Source organism: Entelurus aequoreus, linkage group LG04, assembly GCF_033978785.1.
Source record: "Entelurus aequoreus isolate RoL-2023_Sb linkage group LG04, RoL_Eaeq_v1.1, whole genome shotgun sequence".
In the NCBI taxonomy this organism is placed as follows: domain Eukaryota; kingdom Metazoa; phylum Chordata; class Actinopteri; order Syngnathiformes; family Syngnathidae; genus Entelurus; species Entelurus aequoreus.
In genome coordinates this window covers 10,406,234-10,421,850 of record NC_084734.1, presented here as the reverse complement: position 1 = coordinate 10,421,850, position 15,617 = coordinate 10,406,234, and the positions used below count along the sequence as shown (strand labels likewise).

The window sequence follows — 15,617 nt, the reverse complement described above, 5'->3', positions numbered from 1 at the left end:
CATAGATTTATCAGATTTAATTTTTTATTATCTACAGCAGGGGTGTCAAAAGTGTGCATTTTTGTAACATTTTCCTTGTTTTATTTGGCAAGTTGAAAGAACATGCTGTTTTTTTTCAATAAAATACTGGAAAGGATAGAAATGTAGTTTGTCTCTTTTATCCGATTATTAATCGAAGTAATAATCGACAGATTAATCGATTATCAAATTAATCGTTAGTTGCAGCCCTAGTTTCAGCCATTTTGTCAACTAACTCTTGTTTGCCCAATCGATTATCAAATTAATCGTTAGTTGCAGCCCTAGTTTCAGCCATTTTGTCAACTAACTCTTGTTTGCCCATCAGGTCTGGTTTGACGTGCACACCTTCCAGAAACACAATGGCGCTCAGAACCTTTACATTCCTGTCACCATGAGCTCTGTAAGACACGCCTGTAAAACATGGCACATTTTGCATTGTAAAGCTGTCCTCTCTCTCTTCCCATCAGATCCCAGTTTTCCAGCGTGGCGGCTCAATTATTCCCAGGAAGCTTCGAGTGCGCAGATCATCGCCCTGCATGGAGCACGACCCGTACACTTTGATCGTGGCCCTCGACCGACAGGTACGTCACCTCCCACCGTCCTGGCACACCAGTGGCTTTGTTTTTAATTCCAAGACTTTTGAACACAGAGGGCTGCCGAAGGAGAGCTCTACATTGATGATGGACACACTTTCAACTTTGAGAAGAAGGAGTTCATTCACAGGAAGCTGTCCTTCGCCAACAACATCCTCTCCTCTGTGTACGTTTCTATTTTTTCTTTTTCAACATTACAAATCGAAAATGTTGTGGATTAAACACAAACACATTCAACTTGTGGGGGGTATGTACAAACCCTGTTTCCATATGAGTTGGGAAATTGTGTTAGATGTAAATATAAACGGAATACAATGATTTGCAAATTCTTTTCAACCCATATTCAAGTGAATGCACTGCAAAGACAAGATATTTGATGTTCAAACTCATAAACTTTTTTTTTTTTTTTGCAAATAATTAACTTAGAATTTCATGGCTGCAACACGTGCCAAAGTAGTTGGGAAAGGGCATGTTCACCACTGTGTGACATGGCCTTTCCTTTTAACAACACTCAGTAAACGTTTGGGAACTGAGGAGACACATTTTTGAAGAAGGTGGAATTATTTCCCATTCTTGCTTGATGTACAGCTTAAGTTGTTCAACAGTCCGGGGGTCTCCCTTGTGCTATTTTAGGCTTCATAATGCGCCACACATTTTCAATGGGAGACAGGTCTGGACTACAGGCAGGCCAGTCTAGTACCCGCACTCTTTTACTATGAAGCCACGTTGATGTAACACGTGGCTTGGCATTGTCTTGCTGAAATAAGCAGGGGCGTCCATGGTAACGTTGCTTGGATGGCAACACATGTTGCTCCAAAACCTGTATGTACCTTTCAGCATTAATGGCGCCTTCACAGATGTGTAAGTTACCCATGTCTTGGGCACTAATACACCCCCATACCATCACACATGCTGGCTTTTACACTTTGCGCCTATAACAATCCGGATGGTTCTTTTCCTCTGTGGTCCGGAGGACACGACGTCCACAGTTTCCAAAAACAATTTGAAATGTGGACTCGTCAGACCACAGAACACTTTTCCACTTTGTATCAGTCCATCTTAGATGAGCTCAGGCCCAGCGGAGCCGACGGCGTTTCTGGGTGTTGTTGATAAACGGTTTTCGCCTTGCATAGGAGAGTTTTAACTTGCACTTACAGATGTAGCGACCAACTGTAGTTACTGACAGTGGGTTTCTGAAGTGTTCCTGAGCCCATGTGGTGATATCCTTTACACACTGATGTCGCTTGTTGATGCAGTACAGCCTGAGGGATGGAAGGTCACAGGCTTAGCTGCTTACATGCAGTGATTTCTCCAGATTCTCTGAACCCTTTGATGATATTACGGAGCGTAGAAGGTGAAATCCCTAAATTCCTTGCAATAGCTGGTTGAGAAAGGTTTTTCTTAAACTGTTCAACAATTTGCTCACGCATTTGTTGACAAAGTGGTGACCCTCGCCCCATCCTTGTTTGTGAATGACTGAGCATTTCATGGAATCTACTTTTATACCCAATCATGGCACCCACCTGTTCCCAATTTGCCTGTTCACCTGTGGGATGTTCCAAATAAGTGTTTGATGAGCATTCCTCAACTACCGGTATATCAGTATTTATTGCCACCTTTCCCAACTTCTTTGTCACGTGTTGCTGGCATCAAATTCTAAAGTTAATGATTATTTGCACACAAAAAAAAGTTTATCAGTTTGAACATCAAATATGTTGTCATTGAAAATGATTTGCAAATCATTGTACTCTGTTTATATTTACATCTAACACAATTTCCCAACTCATATGGAAATGGGGTTTGTAATATCCAGTTGCCACATTTGAAGTTCTAAAAATAGTTTTACACTCATAACACAGCAAAAAGTCAGTGTTCAAAAACAAGAAGAAAAAAAATACAAAAATTAGGGGTATATAAATTAATACCGCAAACATTATTATCACAACCTAAATTGGGTGCAGCCAGGTGAGGATTAACCACAAGTCACGCCCACTCACTCACAAACCGGAGCTAACTCAGCCAACTGGACAACATGCCACTCACTCACTCACTCACTCACTCACTCACTCACTCACCGAGCACCACCTTTTCAAAGTCACAGATGTTACAGCACAAAATAATCCGCTGCTCCTTTGGCCCTCCAGATTTAATTGTGGCGAGCCGTCACAGTTCAAAGAACACATGCTGACATTGCAAAAATAAGAGTTTTTGTTTGTCATGGCCCACAGAAACCTTTCCCCAGATGCCCGGTTCTCTACCTCCTCCTCAGTTGAGCGCATTCTCATATTGGGGGCAATGAAGCCCACCAAGGCGACCCTGAGGACCGCTGGTGAGTCCATTTGCAGCATTTTCCTAAATAATCTGCTTTTTTCTATTTTTCAATCATTTGGCTTTCTGCAGACGGTAAGACCAGCCAACTTGAGTTTGACTTTGATGCGACAACGTCAGTCTTGACTCTGCGCAAGCCGGGCATGAACGCCGGCACTGACTGGAGCGTGATGCTGCAGTAACCATGGAGACGGAGGAGGAGGAGGAGGACAAAGTGACTGAAGAAAAGAAGAGGAATGAGCACTGTGAATACTTAAGGACATCCATCTCTACACTTGTTTGCCCCTCTTGTTTTCAGCTCTGAAAGGCTTTAACTAATAGTAACCACTAGATGAATCAGCTCTTAGGATAATTCTCAAAACAGATGCTTAGATTTTTTTTACTCAAGAATTGATTGAGAAAACTGCTCCTAAACCTTTTTAATGAACATATCGCATTCTTTTTCCAAAGGGTAATCAGACATGATTCACTTTGGAGGCCAATCAAGTCAATCAGCTGCTGCACAAAAACTTTTTGGTAATAGAAATCCTATCAGCAACACAACTATGTGGATAATTCTGCACACACTTTCTTTTATCAGTGTGCTTTTTTTCACTTTTCTTGTTTACTGTATTTTTTTAATGCACTTGAGCAGAAGTGACAACCTTAAAGTGACTGTTGTCAACTATATCAGGAGCATCACTGGTTCAAAAGAACATATTCCATAAATAATACTAAATGTATTTCATCAAAATGAGCGGCCCGGGTAAAAAGGCGGTCTGTCACTCGTGCACAAAAGCAAGAGCATCCCCACGGAAGCAACTACCGTATAAGTCGCTCCGGAGTATAAGTCGCACCAGCCGAAAATGCATAATAAAGAAGGAAAAAAACATATAAGTCCCACTGGAGTATAAGTCGCATTTTTTGGGGAAATGTAATTGATAAAAGCCAACACCAAGAATAGACATTTGAAAGGCAATTTAAAATAAATCAAGAATAGTGAACAACAGGCTGAATAAGTGTACGTTACATGAGGCATAAATAACCAACTGAGAACGTGCCTGGTATGTTAACGTAACATATTATGGTAAGAGTCATTCAAATAACTATAACATATAGAACATGCTATACGTTTACCAAACAATCTGTCACTCCTAATCGCTAAATCCCATGAAATCTTATACGTCTAGTCTCTTACGTGAATGAGCTATATAATATTATTTGATATTTTACGCTGATGTGTTGATAATTTCACACATAAGTCGCAAACTATGAAAACAACTGCCACTTGTAGTACGAAAAACACGGCACACTCAATTGTATCTCAACTTTTCTCATTAGATCACGCTGGCAACTAACATAACTAATGAGTTACGTCGGGTGTTGTTGTTGCGGAAAGAGGGCAGCACATAATGCGTACAACACTTTTGAAAGTTTGCAAACAGTCACTTTAAAGGTTGGATGTTTTAAGACATCTTAAGTCTGACATTTCTATTTTGTAACGGGTTTTCCTTTTCCCCAGTGTGGTCATACTCGTTGTTTTCTGCATCTCAATGAATACGGACACTGTGCAAAATGTAGGACTTCGGGATTTTCAGTATAACTAAACGTTTCACATTTTGAATTGAACCACAGAGAGGGATTGACTTTCGTAAGTTCCATTTGGTTCAGATTGCACCTGCAGACGACAATAGAGTAGTCCCGTGTCAGCTTATCTTCCCATATTGCATTTTTGTCCAATAGTGTCGATCTTCTTTCGTATCGATAGTTGTTATGATCTAACCTTGCTGCGATGTGGATGGCTGCAGTTTGACACGGGGGAGGCTGAAGTGAAGGAGCAGACTCGTTCTAATGATGTGACCAAGTGAAAATAAAGATGACCAATTGTGAGACTGGTTTTTAAGTTATTTTGTTAATTGTGTGAATGCTCCAAACATTCACACATGCTATTTAAACGTATTATTATTAGAGATGTCCGATAAATGCTTTAAAATGTAATAATCGGAAAATATCGGTATCATTTTTTTTATTATCAGTATCGTTTTTTTGTTTTTTTAAATTAAATCAACATGAAAACACAAGATACACCTACAATTACTGCACCAACCCCCCCAAAAAACCTCCCTCCCCCATTCTCATTCCCACAAAAGGGTTGTTTCTTTCTGTTATTAATATTCTGGTTCCTACATTATATATCAATACAGTCTGCAAGGGATACAGTCCGTAAGCACACATGATTGTGCGTGCTGCTGGTCCACTAATAGTACTAACCTTTAACAGTTAATTTGACTCATTTTCATTAATTACTAGTTTCTATGTAACTGTTTTTATATTATTTTACTCTCTTTTTTTATTCAAGAAAATGTTTATAATTTATCTTATTTTATTTTATTGATTTTTTTAAAAAGGACCTTATCTTCACCATACCTGGTTGTCCAAATTAGGCATAATAATGTGTTAATTCCACGACTGTATATACCGGTATTGGTTGATATCGGTAATTAAAGAGTTGGACAATATCGGAATATCGGCCAAAAGCCATTATCGGACATCTACTAGAGAGTGTTTTAATGTAGTTCTAATTTTTTTTTAAAGGCACAAAAGACAGGTCGGGTATTGAGAAACGTACATTTATGAATATAAAACTTAACCAACAGTATAATGAGGTTGCAAAGGTAAAATTCATTTTCCAATGCTTGTTCATATATCACTATATGAACATATAGTGTAAAACCAAACTCGCGGGCTTTCTCTCGTCTAGTGGCGGCGCACGTTTGTGACGTACCGTGATGACGGCGCCTTTTAGGGACGTCACAGCGTTGCCAGATACGCTTTGCTGGTGTGAGCGGGTTGACGTGTGATCAACAAGTAAAACAACCCCAAATGCAATACACATCTAATAGCAAACATGACATTCTTCACTGTGCTAGATTATGTGCTTAGTTGTCGCATGTGCCTCCTGGCAGCGCTGTTAGTTTAAGTTTACTGAAGGGTTTAAGATGTAGTATACGCGATATGTCATGTTGTATTAGCCGCTTCCCATCAGGCAACCCCGCGGGAGACAGAGGTTGCCATCATGGCGGCAGAAAGCGAAATGAGAGACACCGAGGAGCTTGGAGAGCCTTCAACTACCTCCAATAATACCACACTCCATTCAGGTACCTCCAATAATACCACACTACATTCAGGTACCTCCAATAATACCACACTCCATTCAGGTACCTCCAATAATACCACACTCCATTCAGGCACCTCCAATAATACCACACTCCATTCAGGTACCTCCAATAATACCACAATCCATTCAGGTACCTCCAATAATGCCGCACTCCATTCAGCTACCTCCAATAATACCACACTCCATTCAGCTACCTCCAATAATGTTACACTCCATTCAACTACCTCCAATAATGTTACACTCCATTCAACTACCTCCAATAATGTTACACTCCATTCAACTACCTCCAATAATGTTACACTCCATTCAACTACCTCCAATAATGTTACACTCCATTCAACTACCTCCAATAATGTTACACTCCATTCTGCTACCTCCAATAATACCACTTGACTAGTCAGAGATTGTTTGTTAGGGACCAGCCATGACTAGTCAGAGATTGTTTGTTAGGGACCAGCCATGACTAGTCAGAGATTGTTTGTTAGGGACCAACCACGACTAGTTAGATATTGTTTGTTAGGGACCAGCAATGACTAGTCAGAGATTGTTTGTTAGGGACCAACCACGACTAGTTAGAGATTGTTTGTTAGGGACCAGCAATGACTAGTCAGAGATTGTTTGTTAGGGACCAGCCATGACTATTCAGAGATTGTTTGTTAGGGACCAGCCATGAGTAGTCAGAGATTGTTTGTTAGGGACCAACCATGACTAGTCAGAGATTGTTTGTTAGGGACCAGCCACGACTAGTTAGAGATTGTTTGTTAGGGACCAGCCACAACTAGTTAGAGATTGTTTGTTAGGGACCAGCCATGACTAGTCAGAGATTGTTTGTTAGGGACCAGCCACGACTAGTTAGAGATTGTTTGTTAGGGACCAGCCATGACTAGTCAGATATTGTTTTTAGGGACCAGCCATGACTAGTCAGAGATTGTTTGTTAGGGACCAACCATGACTAGTCAGAGATTGTTTGTTAGGGACCAACCACGACTAGTTAGAGATTGTTTGTTAGGGACCAACCACGACTAGTTAGAGACTGTTTGTTAGGGACCAGCCATGAGTAGTCAGAGATTGTTTGTTAGGGACCAACCATGACTAGTCAGAGATTGTTTGTTAGGGACCAGCCATGACTAGTTAGAGATTGTTTGTTAGGGACCAGCCATGACTAGTCAGATATTGTTTGTTAGGGACCTGACATGACTAGTTACGGACCAACCACGACTAGTCAGATATTGTTTGTTAGGGACCTGACATGACTAGTTAGGGACCAGCCATGACTAGTTACGGACCAACCACGACTAGTCAGATATTGTTTGTTAGGTACCAACCACGACTAGTCAGATATTGTTTGTGAGGGACCAGCCATGACTAGTTTGAGATTGTTTGTTAGGGACCAGCCACGACTAGTCAGAGATTGTTTGTTAGGGACCAGCCATGAGTAGTCAGAGATTGACGGCGTGGCGAAGTTGGGAGAGTGGCCGTGCCAGCAATCGAAGGGTTACTGGTTAAATCCCCACCTTCTACCATCCTATTCACGTCCGTTGTGTCCTTGAGCAAGACACTTCACCCTTGCTCCTGATGGGCCTGGTTAGTGCCGTGCATGGCAGCTCCCGCCATCAGTGTGTGAATGTGTGTGTGTGAATGTGGAAAATAGTGTCAAAGCGCTTTGAGTTCCTTTGAAAAGGTAGAAAAACGCTATACAAGTACGACCCATTTACCATTTACCATTGTTTGTTAGGGACCAGCCACGACTATCTAGGGATTGTTTGTTAGGGACCAGACATGACTAGTCAGAGATTGTTTGTTAGGGACCAGCCACGACTATCTAGAGATTGTTTGCTAGGGACCAGCCATGACTAGTTAGAGATTGTTTGTTAGGGACCAGCCATGACTAGTCAGAGATTGTTTGTTAGGGACCAGCCATGACTAGTTAGAGATTGTTTGTTAGGGACCAGCCATGACTAGTCAGAGATTGTTTATTAGGGACCAGCCATGACTAGTCAGAGATTGTTTGTTAGGTACCAGCCATGACTAGTTAGAGATTGTTTATTAGGGACCAGCCATGATGAGCCATACTGGGCTAACTGGAGTTGAAATACATTTACTGTCAATTAGAACCCAAAGTTCTAACTTTCACAAAGAATACTTAACCTGGTTCTTAGTATCAGTATGGTTCACCAAGTCAAGTACCCTTTTCTGCTCTAAATGAGACGATGGCAGCACTGTAGAGTACTGACTACACAACATGCTAGCTTCACCCCCAGAATGGTGGGCATGAAGGTCAAAGTGACAAATGTCCTTCAGTCTGGATTGATGTGCCTTTTTAATTCCTCTCTACAGCCATGGAAGTCGCAGAGGTTCCCACAAAACCTCTTCCAGAGATGTTAAATGAGAACACCGAGTCCTCTGAAGACTCAGATGGTTTTCCCATCGGTCTTTCTCCAGCTGAGGGCGAGGACGATGGTGACATGCCAGCAGACTCTGAAAGTCTTTCTCCAGCTGAGGGCGAGGACGATGGTGACATGCCAGCAGACTCTGAAGGTCTTTCTCCAGCTGCGGACCAGGACGATGGTGACATGCCAGCAGACTCTGAAGGTCTTTCTCCGGCTGCGGACCAGGACGATGGTGACATGCCAGCAGACTCTGAAGGTCTTTCTCCGGCTGCGGACCAGGACGATGGTGACAAGCCAGCAGACTCTGAAGGTCTTTCTACAGCTGCGGGCGAGGACGATGGTGACATGCCAGCAGACTCTGAAGGTCTTTCTCCAGCTGCGGACCAGGACGATGGTGACATGCCAGCAGACTCTGAAGGTCTTTCTCCAGCTGCGGACCAGGACGATGGTGACAAGCCAGCAGACTCTGAAGGTCTTTCTCCAGCTGCGGACCAGGACGATGGTGACATGCCAGCAGACTTTGATGGTCTGTGGGAGGCTGCACACAGCATCCCCCAAGACTTCTCCAGCTGGACTAACCTGTTGAAATACTGCGAACAAGAGGTGAAACATGGAACATCTCCATTTCAACCCCACATGAGTTAATATCTCTTAGCGTGTAAAACGTCAGACACTATTTCTTTCTTCTCAGCGACACTTTGCGGCGTCTCGGAGAGCCCTGGTGGCGTTCCTGGCCCGCTATCCCCTCTGCTACGGCTACTGGAAGAAATATGCTGACTTGGAGCGCCGTGCTGGTAACAACGACAAAGCACTGGAAGTAAAGAGATTTCAATTTTTAATCACAGACGTCAACGTATTGTACCACACGGGCGTATTTTCAAAGAGGCTGTTTGTGTCATCAGGTGTGTGTCCAGGGTCTGCAGGCCATCCCTCTGAGTGTAGACTTGTGGATCCACTACATCAACCTGCTGCTGGGAATGCTGGACATGAGCCTGCCCGAGTCACCCCAGCGTATACGCAGGTGCGTGCCAGCACAAGCACAACATGCACTATTTCCTCCCCATGGTGGCTGTTTGTACTAACCCCGTTTCCATATGAGTTGGGAAATTGTGTTAGATGTAAATATAAACGGAGTACAATGATTTGCAAATCATTTTCAACCCACATTCAGTTGATTATGCTACAAGACAACATATTTGATGTTCAAACTGATAAACATTTTTTTTTTTTGCAAATAATCATTAACTTTAGAATTTGATGCCAGCAACACGTGACAAAGAAGTTGGGAAAGGTGGCAATAAAGACTGATAAAGTTGAGGAATGCTCATCAAACACTTATTTGGAACATCCCACAGGTGAACAGGCAAATTGGGAACAGGTGGGTGCCATGATTGGGTATAAAAGTAGATTCCATGAAATGCTCAGTCATTCACAAACAAGGATGGGGCGAGGGTCACCACTTTGTCAACAAATGCGTGAGCAAATTGTTGAACAGTTTAAGAAAAACCTTTCTCAACCAGCTATTGCAAGGAATTTAGGGATTTCACCATCTACGCTCCGTAATATCATCAAAGGGTTCAGAGAATCTGGAGAAATCACTGCACGTAAGCAGTTAAGCCCGTGAGCTTCCATCCCTCAGGCTGTACTGCATCAACAAGCGACATCGGTGTGTAAAGGATATCACCACATGGGCTCAGGAACACTTCAGAAACCCACTGTCAGTAACTACAGTTGGTCGTTACATCTGTAAGTGCAAGTTAAAACTCTCCTGTGCAAGGCGAAAACCGTTTATCAACAACACCCAGAAAGGCCGTCGGCTTCGCTGGGCCTGAGCTCATCTAAGCTGGACTGATACAAAGTGGAAGAGTGTTCTGTGGTCTGACGAGTCCACATTTCAAATTGTTTTTGGAAACTGTGGACGTCGTGTCCTCCGGAACCAAAGAGGAAAAGAACCATCCGGATTGTTATAGGCGCAAAGTGTAAAAGCCAGCATGTGTGATGGTATGGGGGTGTATTAGTGCCCAAGACATGGGTAACTTACACATCTGTGAAGGTGCCATTAATGCTGAAAGGTACATACAGGTTTTGGAGCAACATATGTTGCCATCCAAGAAACGTTACCATGGACGCCCCTGCTTATTTCAGCAAGACAATGCCAAGCCACGTGTTACATCAACGTGGCCTCATAGTAAAAAAGTGCGGGTACTAGACTGGCCTGCCTGTAGTCCAGACCTGTATCCCATTGAAAATGTGTGGCGCATTATGAAGCCTAAAATAGCACAACGGAGACCCCCGGACTGGGTTGCTTTGTGCATAATTCCAATTCATTATGTTACATTTAAATTTTTTGATTGAATAAACAAAGGATTGGAATGTTCTCTATATCCAACATTGTGTATTATTTAACTGATCTCTTTTGGAACACAGTTAGTGACTGAAGTGTACTTTTGTAGTTATTTCCCCATATTTCTACACAATAAGACAGATATGTAACACTAGTGAGCAGTACATAATATGGAGTGACATTTTTTGTCCAATACATACTTAGTTGTATTTATTATTGACTTCTTGCCACCTTATGTAATAAAGTTTTGTATGAGATTTCAAGTTCATAAGCATTTCTATCCCATTTTGGAAGCTTACATTCCCAGGCACGCACACCAGCGAGCTGGAGAGATGCAAGTGAGAGCCGCTGGAAAGTTAGCAAAGCGAGTCAATACAATATTTAACAATCATGTACTTCTATGTACAAAATTCGTACAAACTTTGATTGACAAGGCACCTTTTTCCAATTCCTAATTGTTAACCATCCAGTGTTGAAATGTTGCTACAGAATGCTAAAAAAGTAGAGCTTTACAGATAGGGATGATGTTTGATGAGAAATTATCGAGTTTGAGCCTATTATCGAATCCTTTTATCGAACCGATTCCTTATCGATTCTCTTATCAAGTCCAGATAGGTTGTTGTATATGGAAAAAACACACAATATTTGGTTTAACAAATCACTTCACATTCTCTACTGCTCGCTACTATAGTGTTATCATATCTGAGTTATTGTGCAGAATAACTACAAATGTGCGCTACATTCGTTAACCGTGTTACAAAAAAGATCAATTAGACTGATACATAATGTTGGATATAGAGAACATACAAACACTTTATTTATTGAGTCAAAAATATTAAAGTTCGATGATTTGGTAAAATTGCAAACAGCTAAAATGATGTGGAATTAAATGATGGAATGGATTAAGTAAAGAAGTTAAAGGCCTACTGAAAGCCACTACTACCGACCACGCAGTCTGATAGTTTATATATCAATGATGAAATCTTAACATTGCAACACATGCCAATACGGCCGGGTTAACTTATAAAGTGCAATTTTAAATTTCCCGCTAAACTTTCGGTTGAAAACGTCTTTGGATGATGACGTATACGCGTGACGTAGCCAGTGAAACAGAAGTATCGGTACCCCATTGAATACAATACAAAAAAGCTCTGTTTTCATCTCAAAATTCCACTGTATTCTGGACATCTGCGTTGGTGAATCTTTTGCAATTTGTTTAATGAACAATGGAGACTGCAAAGAAGAAAGTTGTAGGTGGGATCGGTGTATTAGCGGCTGGCTGTAGCAACACAACCAGGAGGACTTACTTGGATAGCAGACGCGCTAGCCGACGCTAGCCGCCAACCGCACGGATGATCGGGTGAAGTCCTTCGTCGCGCCGTCGATCGCTGGAACGCAGGTGAGCACGGGTGTTGATGAGCAGATGAGGGCTGGCTGGCGTAGGTGGAGCGCTAATGTTTTTATCATAGCTCTGTGAGGTACGGTTGCTAAGTTAGCTTCAATGGCGTCGTTAGCAACAGCATTGTTAAGCTTTGCCAGGCTGAGAATTATTAACCGTGTAGTTACATGTCCATGGTTTAACAGTATTGTTGATCTTCTGTCTATCCTTCCAGTCAGGGATTTATTTATTTTGTTTCTATCTGCATTTGAGCCAGATGCTATCACGTTAGCTCAGTAGCTAAAGCGCTTCGCCGATGTATTGTCGTGGAGATAAAAGTCACTGTGAATGTCCATTTCGCGTTCTCGACTCTCATTTTCAAGAGGATATAGTATCCGAGGTGGTTTAAAATACAAATCCGTGATCCACAATAGAAAAAGGAGAGAGTGTGGAATCCAATGAGCCAGCTTGTACCTAAGTTACGGTCAGAGCGAAAAAAGATATGTCTTGCACTGCATTCTAGTCCTTCACTCTCACGTTCCTCATCCACGAATCTTTCATCCTCGCTCAAATTAATGGGGTAATCGTCGCTTTCTCGGTCCGAATCGCTCTAGCTGCATTGAAAACAATAGGAAAATATGAGGAGGCGAACAACCGACTACGTCACGCTACTTCCGGTAGGGGCAAGGCTTTTTTTTATCAGAGACCAAAAGTTGCGATCTTTATCGTCGATGTTCTCTACTAAATCCTTTCAGCAAAAATATGGCAATATCGCGAAATGATCAAGTATGACACATAGAATGGAACTGCTATCCCCAATTAAATTTTAAAAAATCATCAGTAGGCCTTTAAACATTGTACTGATATGATCCAGTTTAAGAGGTTGTTCAAATGAATAGTGCTTACAAAGTACAAAGAAGAAGAATTATGAGAAATACTTACAACCTTATTGAAAATAAGATATTCTTCATCTCAGTATATTAATAGTGACTGAATTAATTAATTACATGTTACAAAACTGTTGTATATACTAATTCACAGATATTTTATTATAAAAAGGTCAGTAAATGATGTATATATTTGTAAACGCTATGAAGTGGGAAAGGGGTAGGATTAAATAAGCTTTACTTCTTCCTACTCCTGTAAAGTGAAATGATATGAAACTGTGATGTATTATAATGTGGTCGGATCTAAGGCTGCAGCTAACGATTATTTTTCTATCGATTAATCTATAGATTATTTTTTTCGATTAATCGGTTAATCTATAGATTATTTTTTTCGATTAATCTATAGATTATTTTTTCCTTTTGCCGATTATTTTTTTTATTCAAAATGAAGATGAAAAAATAAATGTAGGCCCGTTTTTTCAAAAGGCATGGCTTTTATTTACAAAAAAAAAGAAGTATGGCCACTCAGTCAACATTGACAACAACATGACTAAATATTCTGTAACAATGTAAACATTTAAAACCTTTAACATTTAACAACATTAAAAGTAGCTTATTTGCTTTTTAATGTGCAAATATAAAAGTCAACATCCAGTGCAAATCTTAATATTCTGCAATAGTATAAGCATTTCAAAAGTAAAAGTATTGCTTTTTTTGCTTTAAAATGTACAAAAATAAAGATAAAACATCCAATACAAAAAAGTGCAAAACGAAATATTCTGTAACAACAGTGTAAACATTTCAACAAAAGTGAAAGTATTGCTTATTTGCTAAAATGTGCAAAAATAAAGATAAACATCCAATACAAAAAAGTGCCAATCTAAATATTCTGGAGCACTGTAAACATTAAATATTGCTTTTAAAATGTGCAAAATAAACATCCAGTCCAACACAGTACACAATAACCAATTCTACTCATTCCAGTGAGTGACTAACAGTTGTAATGAAGAAAGGTTAGCATGTGTACATGTTTGGTTCTTTTCTTGTTTATAATATTCCCAGCAGCTGAAAATAGGCGCTCAGAAGGGGTCGATGTGGCTGGAACCGAGAGCTAATTAGCCTTCACCTCAAGCCAGGACTGCGAGTGAGCTGAGCTGCAGTTTAAGTTTCTAGAAGGTCAACGGGCTCATAGTGATGTTACTAGTAGTTGACTGGGAGGTGTTTATTATCATTTGGGGAGAGTCCGCTGCCTGATGCTCACCTGCTAAACACCTATCTGCTCCACGCTGAAGCGATGACTACATGCGCTCTGAATACGCACTGCTGATTGGCTGATAATGCTTCGTGTGTACCAATCAGATGGTTGTGTGGGTGGGACAATGCTGCGTGTGTACCAATCAGATGGTTGTGTGGGTGGGGCAACGCTGCGTGCTGAGACAGAGGCAGACGGAGCAAAGCAGCTTGTTAAGACTTTAGCTTTAGCTTAGCAATTCGTTCGGTACACCCCCGTACCGAACCGAAAGCCCCGTACCGAAACGCTTCAATACAAAACACGTACCGTTACACCCCTAGCAGATACAAATGACACATTCATGTTTTTGTGTAATGATGACAACGTATGCTCGCGCGGACGATTGACTAGTTGATGGTTTTCTTTTCAAATGTTCGTTCATAGCCCTGTGCTGCTATGATAGGCCATTTCCGCTCGACACAGTGTGCATACAACAACATTATTAGGCCGTTTATTGAAATACTCCCACACTATTGGCATGCTTTCCCCCCTCGCTCGCACCGCTCGCATCGTCTTCTTTGATCGTCTGCTTTGCGCTTCGCCATGATGGTAGTGTGACGTCATTATGCGACGCGTCGACGCACAAAAACGGCGTCGACGTATTTACGTAACCGATGACGTCGACTACGTCGACGCGTCGTTTCAGCCTTAGTCGGATCATGTTTTGTTTAGTTATGTTCTGTTAGTTTTGGACTTCCTTAGTTGTTTTGTGCACTTCGGGGGTTTGTTTTAGTCACCATGGTTACTTGTGATTTTCACCTGCCTTGTACGCGCACCTGTTGCTCATCAGAGACTCTATTTAAGCCTGCCTTATCCGGTCACTCGTCGTGGCTTCATTGTTTGCATTTGCAACAGTTACGTTGGCATTCTGGTTTTCCAGCGCATGATTCCTGTGCTAAAGTTACCTTAGCTTCTAGTATTCCTGTGCTAAGTAAGTTTTTGCTTTAGCTTCTCGTGCGAACGGCACGCTTTCCTTTTGTTTCGTTCCTGTCTGTTGTAATGTGTATGATTTATGAGAAAAAAATAATCTCCTACCTGCACGCTTTCGTCCGGAGCCGTCAGTTTTGCGTCCCGGGAGAAGGAACCGCCGCACGCTGCACCCCACCGTGACAAATGACTGAGCTACGTGACGTCATTTCTTGTGACGTCATTTCTTGTCGGGACGGGATTCGTTCCCAGAGATTCGAATGAAGAACCAACTCTTTTTCTTTACTATAGTGGTCTCGATAAC

General features: G+C 41.6%; 2 protein-coding genes across 6 annotated transcripts in view; both read left to right on the top strand.

Annotated features, from left to right (window-relative positions):
- Positions 1 to 4,808, top strand: part of ganabb (glucosidase II alpha subunit b) — a 43,800-nt gene extending 38,992 nt beyond the window's left edge. For all 3 annotated transcript variants that reach the window (XM_062044204.1, XM_062044206.1, XM_062044205.1), the window contains 5 exons: positions 344 to 418; positions 486 to 599; positions 668 to 777; positions 2,840 to 2,940; positions 3,012 to 4,808. In XM_062044204.1, coding sequence (XP_061900188.1) covers positions 344 to 418; positions 486 to 599; positions 668 to 777; positions 2,840 to 2,940; positions 3,012 to 3,121 — 510 coding nt within the window. In that variant the 3' untranslated portion in view covers positions 3,122 to 4,808. The remainder of the gene's footprint in view (positions 1 to 343; positions 419 to 485; positions 600 to 667; positions 778 to 2,839; positions 2,941 to 3,011) is intronic.
- A 953-nt stretch (positions 4,809 to 5,761) lies between these two features.
- Positions 5,762 to 15,617, top strand: part of si:ch211-114c17.1 (pre-mRNA-processing factor 39) — a 40,413-nt gene continuing 30,557 nt past the window's right edge. Inside the window, exons 1-4 of one of the 3 annotated variants that reach the window (XM_062044199.1) lie at positions 5,762 to 6,076; positions 8,434 to 9,089; positions 9,178 to 9,303; positions 9,389 to 9,507. In XM_062044199.1, the coding sequence (XP_061900183.1) occupies positions 5,995 to 6,076; positions 8,434 to 9,089; positions 9,178 to 9,303; positions 9,389 to 9,507 (983 nt within the window). In that variant the 5' untranslated portion in view covers positions 5,762 to 5,994. The other 2 variants (XM_062044201.1, XM_062044200.1) reach the window with 2 other exon arrangements.